General features: G+C 47.1%; 1 protein-coding gene across 1 annotated transcript in view; it reads left to right on the forward strand.

Annotated features, from left to right (window-relative positions):
* Nucleotides 1–2,775, forward strand: part of marveld2b (MARVEL domain containing 2b) — a 28,933-nt gene extending 26,158 nt beyond the window's left edge. Inside the window, exon 7 of the mRNA XM_085989834.1 lies at nucleotides 1,010–2,775. Coding sequence (XP_085845960.1) covers nucleotides 1,010–1,126 — 117 coding nt within the window. The 3' untranslated portion in view covers nucleotides 1,127–2,775. The remainder of the gene's footprint in view (nucleotides 1–1,009) is intronic.
* Nucleotides 2,776–11,258: the final 8,483 nt, after the last annotated feature.

The raw sequence follows: 11,258 nt of genomic DNA on the forward strand, positions 1-11,258 counted from the left end.
TTTAGAAGAAACTCATCTAAGGGGGTCGGGGTGGAATTTGCTAGCGATTTTATTGGCCATGCGTTTTTATTTTTTTTGCCTCTCCCAGATTACATGGCTGCTGGTGGGTAAGGGGCGTATAATCATGATGCTTCAGGCATCATGACCGCATGGACCAGGCTTGATGGACCAGATGGTCTTTTCCTGCCCACCAATTTCGTATGTTTATAGTTCCAAGCTTGTGGAAGCTGGAAAACTAAACTGGTAATCAAGAGAACTATGTATTACTCTGGTAATGGTCAGTGCCTAACAATGGAGCTCACAGCAGAAGAAAGGTGCTCCAATGGAAAATGGGTATATCCCAAGCTTGGCACTTGTCCGCATGCCCGATACAAGACTCCCAAAACAAGCGCTCTACTCGGAGCTCCGGCACGGCAAGAGAGCCCCAGGTGGACAGAGGAAACGCTTCGAGGACACCCTCAAAGCCTCCTTGAAAAAGTGTAACATCCCCGCCGACACCTGGGAATCCCTGGCCCAAGACCGTACAAAGTGGAGGAGAAGCGTCCGGGAAGGCGCCGAACACCTCGAGTCTCTTCGCCGGGAGCAAGCGGAAGCCAAGCGCAGACAGCGCAAGGAGCGCACGTCAACCCAAGCACCCCACCCACCCGCCCCTTCAACCACCATCTGCCCCACCTGTGACCGAGGCTGTAGGTCCTGCATTGGACTCATCAGTCACCTGCGAACTCATTTTTAATGTGGAAGCAAGTCATCCTCGGTTCCGAGGGACTGCCTAAGAAGAAGACTTGTGTAAAAATGATAACCGTTCCATCTTTCTCTTCTGTTGAAATGGGTCACAATAATATACCTGTTGAGAAAGATCAAAGAAAAATAGGAATTTGTAACGTGCTGTAAAATGAGCTTTGATGCACGTTTGATAACTTTGAAGTTTTTAATGATTAGCATTTTCAAAAATTGTTAACACACCAAACAGTGGATGATGTAATGCTTAATTGTGGTTTTATTTGTGCAGGATCCCACATTCTTGGAGAAAAAAGAACGTTGTGAATATTTGAAAAACAAACTCTCTCATATCAAACAGAGAATTCAAGAATATGACAAAGTCATGAACTGGAATGATAACTTTTAGAGGACTTGCAAGTTTTGTTTGATCTTCATAACCTATGAATCCTGACTACTATTTGACAAAACTGAATTTATTTTGTATTGTTGATAATTACAAAAGCCCACCTTCTGATTATTGAACCTATCTTGAGGACAGAAATGAGTCCAAGACAAACTAGGAAGCAAAATGCATTTAAGTTACACAGCTCTAACTTAATAAAATTTGTATTATCCTTCATCATCATATGTATATAGATCAGTGTTTCAAATAGTAAATGTGCGTGTATAACTTTTTGATATTTATAATGGGTACTAGTTAAAGATATTATTTATATAAACCCCTTTGCATACAGGAATAAAGTTACTAAGACTTTTCTTTATTATGTATGATGTCTTCTATTCAGTGTGCTCAGCCACTGAGTCCTGTACTGAATTTGTTGAGTTCTTAGAAATTTGAGTTAGGTTGGTTAAGCTGAATGTATTAAATGCTGCAGCCAAACCTGTTAAAAGGGTACTTGTAAATCCATGTAATTGGGTGCATAACTAACAACTAGAAGGATAGAAATTAGCTTTGTGTAGATCTCCACCCTCTCTTGAATCCTTCCCAAAGCTTGTCATTTAAGATGCATTAAAATGTAGCTTATTTTCTAGGAGGATGAAACATAAGATGCTATATTTTATTAATGGTTGAATTCCAAACAGAGTACAGTTAGTCTGCTTTGTTTATCTACCTTTGTACTCTGATCTGGCATTACTAATTATAAACCTTAAACATTCAAGCCATAAAGGTGTTGTAGAAAAGAATTGAGTTTTGAGTAAAGATTGGGACATTTTAGCCTTGGACTACTGAGAAAATGACCTTGTAGAAGTATACAGGATATTGAAGGGCATAGACGAGGCTAATCCAGAATACTACAAGGTATGCCAGGATACTAGAAAAGGGGATGTAGAATGAAACTGCTGAAGGGAAAGTTGAGTACAGATGTGAGGAAGCCCTTCAAGCAAACACTCATGAACACCTGGAATGGACTTCCTAGTAGACTAGTGAAGCTGAAAACCTTGGACTTGTTCAAGAGTCAGTTAGATTACATGCTGAAGGGATGGATGGCCTCCCTAATCTGTATCTAGTGTACTGTTTTTAAAAATGGTTTCTATAGTTCCAAAGCAATTTCCATTTTCAACTCTCAAAGTACCTCATCAGGCACCTGTGTTTTTATGACTGAGAAAATGTATGTGTGTCAGTTTTGAAACTTTGGCTCAAGTCAGTGTGAAATATTTGAACAAACGATTGCAATTTGTACATTTTTATTTTTTGGTAGGGATTGGTAGAAGTTAATGGGATTTTTGTACTATTTTAATGATGCTTTGTTTATTTGCCTACATGCAAACAAAGCATTGTACTGTTACGATTTTTTTTTCTTCCTTGTTCAAAAAGCTGCACCTCAGGCTTTTCAGTGACAAAACATGCCTTCAATACTGTATATTGAAAACACTAGTGATAATCATTTTAAGCTTTTCATGCTAAACTAACTATATTTAGTTTGGCTTGTGAAAGCATATATTTACACTAACTTTAAAAATGTGTAGGAATTGTACTGTAACATTAAATTTATGTAACTACAGCTTTTTTAATGAATTGTTTTTGTGTGCAACATTGTAAATAAATTTTACAAAAAATAAGTTCTGTTTTCTGATTAACTAGTTATATCAATCTATTCCTATTGATTTATTTTGTGTAGACCACCCCTCATCATTATTTTTGTGATGGTGTATGTTATGGGATGCAAGTGAAAAATTAACTCTTTGCAGAGTTCTGGTTTGCACCAGAGCCAAATAGCACTATTTCAGTGGAATAATATATAATCTGCTACAGTCCATACTTTCAAATGTGAGGAATTATAAGTTAATAATTTTATTTTCCTAATATATATTACATGTGTTCAGTAAATCTGTCAACCACATGTAAATGAAGGATTATAGCACTAAATGTCTTAGAATACTGATGATACGTACTGCAATTTTGTATTTCTGCAAGAAAATAAAATAACTTGATACGTTAAGTTGGGGTTCTTTTCTGTAGAAAAGAGAAGGCTGAGGGGTGACCTGACAGAGATCTTTAAAATTATGAAGGAGTTTGATGGGGTAGATGTAGATAAGGTGTTTCCATTTAAAGAGGAGTCTAAAACTAGGGGTCATAAATAGAAAATAGTCAGTAATAAACCAATTGAAGAATTCAGGAGAAACTTCTTTACCCAGAGAGTGATTAGAATGTGGAACTTGCTACCACATGGAATAGATGAGGTGAATAGCATTGATGCATTTAAGGGGAAGCAAGTTAAGTACATGAGGGAGAAAGGAATAGAAGGATATGTTGATGGGGTTAGATGAAGAGGGGCGGGAGGATGCTCAAGTGGAGCATAAATACCGGCATGGTCCTGATGGGCTGAATGGCCTGTTCTGTGCTGTAAATTCTATGTAGTAGTTACAACTTGGAAACAGGCCATTTGGGAGACTGGTCAAGAAGGTAAGAGCCCATGGGATCCACGGCAATTTGGTACATTGGATCCAAAATTGGCTTAGTGGCAGGAGGCAGAGGGTGATGGTCGAAGGTTGTTTTTGTGACTAGAAGCCTGTGTCCAGTGGTGTACTGCAGGGATCGGTGCTGGGTCCTTTGCTGTTTGTAGTGTACATTAATGATTTAGATATGAATGTAGGAGGTATGATGAGTAAGTTCGCAGATGACACGAAAATTGGTGGAGTGGTAAATAGCGAGGAGGGAAGCCTCAAGCTACAGGATGATATAGACTGGTTGGTTAGATGGGCAGAACAGTGGCAAATGGAATTTAACCCTGAAAAGTGTGAGGTGATGCATTTTGGGAGGACTAACGAGGCAAGGGAATATACAATGAATGGTAGGACCCTAGGAAAGACAGGATCAGAGGGACCTTGGTGTGCATGTACATAGATCCCTGAAGGCAGCAGGATAGGTAGATAAGGTGGTTAAAAAGACATATGGGATACTTGCTTTCATTAGCTGAGGCATAGAATATAAGAGCAGGGAGGTTATGATGGAGCTGTACAAAACGCTAGTTAGGCCACAGCTGGAATACTGTGTGCAGTTCTGGTTGCCACACTATAGGAGGGATGTGATTGCATTGGAGAGGGTGCAGAGGAGATTTGCCAGGATGTTACCTGGGCTGGAGCGCTTCAGCTATGAAGAGACTGGACAGGCTGTTGTTGTTTTCCTTAGAGCAGAGAAGGCTGAGGGGAGACTTGATTGAAGTGTACAAAATTATGAGGGACATAGATAGGGTAGATAGGAACTTTTCCCCTTAGTAGAGGGGTCAATAACCAGGGGGCATAATTTCAAGGTAAGGGGCAGGAGATTTGAGGAAAAACTTTTTCACCCAGAGGGTGGTTGGAATCTGGAACTCACTGCCTGAAAGGGTGGTAGAGGCAGGAACCCTCAACATTCAAGAAGCATTTAGATGAGCACTTGAAATGCCATAGCATACAACGCTATGGACCAAGTGCTGGAAAATGGAATTAGAATAGACAGGGCTTGATGGCCGGTGTGGACACAATGGGCCGAAGGGCCTCTCTTTGGGCCAGAGTCAGAGTTATAGAGCACAATCAGTATGTGTCTGCATTTACCTTCCATGCGAGCAATAGTTCTAATCAGATTTACCTGCCCTGTTCCCTTCATTCCTTTTCTTTCATCGACCTATCCGATCTAAATGTGAATGTTGACATAGTTTCCCACTCAATCATTGACCCTGAAAGTGAATCCACAGCCTCTCCACTCTGAAGAGGTTTCTCAGTCTCTGTTCTAAATCTCTCTTTAACCTTGTTTGTAGACACCTCTACTGAAACAGTATGTTTGTACCTACCCAGTCCCATCCTTTAATAATTTTCTGATTGAAAAATGCCCCAATGTATTTGTAATTGTACTACTTCATAACACGTAGTGTCCTTCATTAGTTGTACCCTCTGACTGTTGTAATGTAGGGAACCCAGCAGCCAATTTGCGCACAGTAATGTCGCACAAACTGTAATGAGATAATTGACCAATTAAGTGGTTTTTGTGATACTGGTTGGGGAATAGATGTTGGCCAGGACACCAGGGGAAATCCCCAGCTCTGAGAAGTGCAATGGGATCTTTAGTGTCAGCTGTGGCTCAGTTGGTAGCACTCTTGCCTCCAAGTCAGAAGGTTCTGGGTTCAAGTCCCACTCTCGAGACTTGAGCACAAAACATAGAAACATAGAAGATAGGAGCAGGAGTAGGCCATTCGGCCCTTCGAGCCTGCTCCGCCATTCAATGAGATCATGGCTGATCATCCAAATTCAGTACACTGTCCCTGCCTTCTCCCCATATCCCTTGATCCCTTTAACCTTAAGAAATATATCCAACTCTTGAATATATTTAATGAATTGGCCTCCACCGCCCTCTGTGGCAGAGAATTCCATAGGTTCACCACTCTCTGGGTGAAGAAATTCCTCCTCATTTCAGTCCTAAATGGCTTACCCCTTATCCTTAGACTATGACCCCTGGTTCTGGACTCCCCGGCCATCAGAAACATCCTTCCTGCATCTAGTCTGTCCAGGCCTGACAGAATTTTATAGGTTTCGATGAGATCCCCTCTCAATCTTCTAAACTCCAGTGAGTATAAGCCCAATCGACACAATCTCTCCTCATACGTCAACACAATCTCTCCTCATACGTAGGCTGACACTCCAGTGCAGTGCTGAGGGAGTGCTCTTCTGATGGAGGTGCATCTTACGGATGAGATGTTAAACTGAGGCCCGCCTGCTGTCTCGGGTGGATGTAAAATATCCCATAGCACTATTTCGAAGAAGAGCAGGGGAGTTATCCCCGGTGTCCTGGCCAATATTTATCCCTCAATCAACATAACAAATACAGATTATCTGGTCATTATCACATTGCTGTTTGTGGGAGCTTGCTGTGTGCAAATTGGCTGCCACGTTTCTTACATTACAACAGTGACTACTTTCAAAAGTACTTCATTGACTAAAGCGCTTTGGGACGTCTGGTGGTCATAAAAAGCGCTATATATGTGCAAGTCTTTTTTTCTTTACATCCACCTGAGAGGGCAGATGGGACATTGTTTTAATGTCTCCTTTAAAAGGTGGCCCCTCCAACAGTGCAGCAGTCCCTCAGTGCTGTACTGGAGTGTCAGCCAAGATTGTGCTCAAGTCCTGGGTGTGGCTTCAACTCGTGGCTTTCTGACTTGGAGGCAAGTGTGTTGTCACAGAGCCAAGGCTGACTTAACTCCTCTCCATGTTCTCCTTTCCAAACAATTTTTAATCCAGTTTGCTAACCTCTCCCAATTCCATACATGTTCTTTAATAATCTCCTGTGTGCTACCTGGTATAAAAAAAATTCCTAAAGTCCATGTACACTACCAAGTCCATACCTCCTCAAAGAATTGAGTTTTGTCAGGCACAATCGTCCCTTTTGAAGTCCATGCTGGCTGCTTCTGACTCTTGTCTAGATATGTTGTAACTTCATCTTTAATTAGAGACTTGTGGCAGAGCCACTAAGGGACTCCGATCAATTGTATATAATTCCCTTTAATAATATGTTAGCTACAGCCTGAGTCTGTATCTTTGTTTTCACTGTTTACATGTACAGAGCGCGATCACTTTAATAGCGCGGGTAAACGCGATGATGTCACGCCGTTCATCACGTGATCCCCCACTGGCGGGAAAAACGTGATGACGTCATGACGTCAGCAACGGGACCGCCCTAGCAGTCCTCGTGGAGTCTCCGAACTGACTCGACCTATATTCGATGTTCTCCTGTAGTTATCTGTTAAACTCTGTTAGTTTTCATTAAACCTTGTTTATTTGACTGCCTGAGTGGACCTCAGTCTTTTGGATAGGACCTAGACATTCCTACATTGGTGACCCCGACTTTTGCAAACGGTTTTCGCAGAAGTTACTGAACATGGAATCGAATGCCGTTGCTTTGAAGCTACCACAGTTCTGGGAGCAACAGCCAGCCGCGTGGTTCATCCAGGCTGAAGCCCAGTTCGCAATCGGGAACATCGCTGCGGATCAGACCCGTTACTATTACGTGGTCTCCGCCCTCGACAGCGCCACAGCCTCGCGGATCGTCAGCCTGCTTGGTAATCCACCAGAAGATCGCAAGTATGAAACGATAAAGGCGCGGTTGTTACAGGTCTTCGGGCTCACGAAGTCGGAGCGCGCCCGCCGGCTGCTCGCTATGCCCGGCCTTGAGGACTCCAAGCCGTCCGAGCTCATGAGCCAAATGTTCACGCTCCTGGGCTCCGAACCGGAATGCTTCCTCTTCAGGGTGCTATTCCTCAGCCAGCTACCGGAGCAAGTTCAGGCTGCCCTAGCCACGTCGGAAATCACAGACTGCGCAGAGCTGGCTGCCGAAGCGGACAAGATCTTCGCGGTGACACAGCAGTACTGCGCTGCCACGAGGCGCCCATCCCCCACAGACGCTGCTCCAGCTCCTCAACCTGCGGGGTTGTGCTTCTACCATGCCCGTTTTGGCGCGAAAGCAAGATGCTGCCGCCCTCCCTGCAGCTTTTCGCTCAAAAAAACCCAGCAGCCACCCTGTCGAAAGAGGACCGGTTATAACGAGTGCCCCGCGGTAATTTGGGAAAACTCCTCTTCATCACCGACTCCCTATCTGGTCGAGGTTTCCTCTGCAACACCGGGGCGCAGTGTAGCATCCTACCCGCGTCAAATCTTGATCTACAAGCCAGGGGCATAGCCCCTCCCTCGAGGCGGCTAATGGCGGGGCCATTCGGACCTTCGGAAGATGGCGGGTCCAGGTGTGCTTCGGCGGCCAGCGGTTTTACTGAGATTTCATCACGGCCAAAGTCTCTCAAGCCATCCTCGGGGCGGATTTTTTGTGCGCCAACGGCCTCCTGGTGGATGTACGGCACCGCCGGTTGATCAATGCGGCCACTTTTCACTCCATCCCATGCCACCGCGGTAACATCGTGTCGCGCACGGTCTCCTGTGCATTCCCACCTCCGGATGACTTCACTCGCCTCCTCGGAGATTTCCCAGACCTGACCAGACCCACATTCTCTTCCACGGCCACGAAACATGGTGTCGAACATCACATCACCACCACTGGCTCCCGGTCTACGCACGGGCCCGGCGCCTCGAACCTGGCAAGCTCGCGGCTGCGAAAGCGGAGTTCGACACGGCTAGGGATTATTCGCCGGTCAAATAGTCCCTGGTCTTCGCCTCTCCACATTGTTCCGAAACCTGGCGGCGGATGGCGGCCTTGCGGCGACTACCGACGCCTGAACGACGCCACTACTCCTGATCGGTACCCGATCCCTCATATTCAGGATTTCTCTGCCCATTTGGCGGGAAATACCACTTTTTCAAAAGTCGACCTTGTCCGTGGCCACCACCAGGCCCCCGTACACCAGCAAGACGTCCCGCAAACTGCAGTCATCACCCCATTCGGCCTGTTTGAATTTCTGCGGATGTCGTTTGGATTGAAGAACGCTGCACAGGCTTTCCAGCGCCTGATGGACTCCGTGCTTCGGGACCTCAAGTTTCTATTCGTCTACCTTGACGACATCCTCATCGTCAGCCCTAATAAAGAGGAGCACATCTGCCATTTGCGCACCCTCTTTAGACGCCTCAGTCAACATGGATTGATCACCAACCCGGCCAAGTGCCAGTTCGGCCTGCAGCAGATTGATTTCTTAGGCCATCGCATCACATCAGATGGCGCAATTCCCCTGCAAACGAAGGTGGAGGCAGTTACTTCGTTCCCGCGCCCGCAGACCGTCAAGGCCGTGCAGGAGTTCCTAGGGCTGGTAAATTTTTATCACTGGTTCGTCCCTAATGCAGCTCTGCTCATGCAGCCCCTGTACGAGGCCCTCAAGGGCAAGTCCGGCAAGGATCCGATTAGCTGGACGGTCAACATGGACCGGGCGTTCGTCGACACAAAAGGCGCCTTAGCCAACGCAACCATGCTGGCGCACCCGCTGCCAGGTGCCACCATCGCCCTTACCACCGACACGTCAGACTACGCCATCGGCGCAGTGCAGGAACAGTGGGTGCATGTGACAAGGCAACCGCTGGCGTTTTTCAGCCGTCAACTACAGCGAAACGAACGGAAGTACAGCACGTTCGACCGGGAGTTGCTGGCCCTTTTTCTGGCCATCCGCCATTTCCGGTTCTTGCTAGAGGGACGTCCGTTCACGGCTTTTGTGGACCATAAGCCACTAACGTTCGCTATGGCCAAGACCGCCGAACCGTGGTCAGCTCAGCAACAACGTCAGTTGACGTTTATCTCAGAATTCACCACTGACATTCAGCATGTGTCTGGTAAAGACAACCTGGTGGCGGATTGCCTCTCCCGCGCGACCGTTCATACAGTCCAGCTCGGCATCGACTATGCCCTCATGGCTGCGGATCAAGCCTCGGATCCGGAAGTCCAGTCTTACAGAACCAACCCCTCTAGCCTCCAAGCGGCTGACGTCAAATTCCATGCCGCGGGCACTACGCTACTCTGCAACGTCTCCGTAGGAGATCCTCGCCCTATCGTCCCGGTCGCCTGGTGCCGAAAAGTTTTTGACGCCATACACGGGTTGTCGCACCCTGGCATGAAGGCCTCGCAATGGCTGATGTCGTCCAAATTCGTGTGGCGGGGCATGCACATGGATGTTCGCGACTGGGCCAACACCTGCATGGTCTGCCAAAAGGCCAAGGTGCAGCGTCACGTCAAGGCTCCATTGGCCACTTTCGCTGTTCCGGAACGTAGGTTTGATCATGTGCATGTGGACCTGGTGGGGCCACTTCCACCTTCGCACGGGTTTACTCATCTTCTTACAATGGTGGACCGCACCACTCGATGGCTGTAGGTGGTTCCTTTGTCACCCACCACTTCCGCAGACGTCACCAGGGCATTCATCTCCTCTTGGGTCGCCCGTTTCGGGGTACTGGCAGACACCTCGTCTGATCGTGGGCCGCAGTTTTCTTCGGAGCTCTGGAACGCTGTGGCTCAGGGGCTCGGCGTCAAGCTACATCGCACCACTGCCTACCATCCACAGGCGAACAGCCTGTGCGAACGATTCCACAGGTCGCTCAAAGCCGCACTGTGAGCCAGCCTTCAAGGCGCGGGCTGGGTTGACCGGCTTCCATGGGTCCTTTTGGGTCTTCGTACGGCTCCTAAAGAAGATCTTCAATCGTCCTCGGCGGAGCTTGTATATGGCCAGCCGCTACGCGTACATGGGGATTTCCTTCCGACTCCAACAGAGCCATGGTCCGCATCCCAGCAGCTCATCAGCCACCAGGAGGTGGCCAGAAGTTTCGCTCCAGTGCCTACGTCGCATCATGGCTTGCAGAGCTCCCACGTCCCAGCTGAGCTGAAGAACGCCGACTATGTGTTTATCCGCCACGACGCTCATCGGGATCTGCTCAAACCCCCTTACACTGGTCCTTTCCGCGTGATAGAGCCGGGAGACAAAACTTTTTCGGTCGATGTCGGAGGTAAACCGGACCACATTTCGGTTGACTGGTTGAAGCCGGCTCACTTGGACCTTGACCGCCCAGTCGAGATCGCACAACCGCCGAAACGTGGCCGACCGCCCACAGCCGCCATGCCAGATCAAACGCAACCGCCCGCCAGCTCGCCCGCTGTCCATCAGCTTCCACTTCAAGGCTACAGAAGTCGATCTGACAGGCTTGTCAGGCCCCCTCGCCGTTTTACTTTTGCTATTAAAGACAATTCTGGGGGGGCGCATGTGGCGGAGCCACTAAGGGACTCCAATCAATTGTATATAATTCCCTTTAATAATATGTTAGCTACAGCCTGAGTCTGTATCTTTGTTTTCACTGTTTACATGTACAGAGCGCAATCACTTTAATAGCGCGGGTAAACGCGATGACGTCACACTGTTCATCACGTGATCCCCCACTGGTGGGAAAAACGTGATGACGTCATGACTGTAGTGTATGTATCTTTAAGAGCGAACTACTTTTACAGCTCCTGTATACTGTAGTACCGGCAGTGACCACACCTGTATATAATCCTTGAGCATGCCGCTGTACCCCCAGTCTTGAGACTACCCTACTCCAGTAAACACCTGTTCATTGTTAAGTTACAGCATCCGTGTAGTTATTGAAAAACA

The sequence above is a fragment of the Somniosus microcephalus genome, chromosome 1 (genome assembly GCF_052327205.1).
Source record: "Somniosus microcephalus isolate GS21.2 chromosome 1, FLI_Smic_1.0, whole genome shotgun sequence".
NCBI classification, from domain to species: domain Eukaryota; kingdom Metazoa; phylum Chordata; class Chondrichthyes; order Squaliformes; family Somniosidae; genus Somniosus; species Somniosus microcephalus.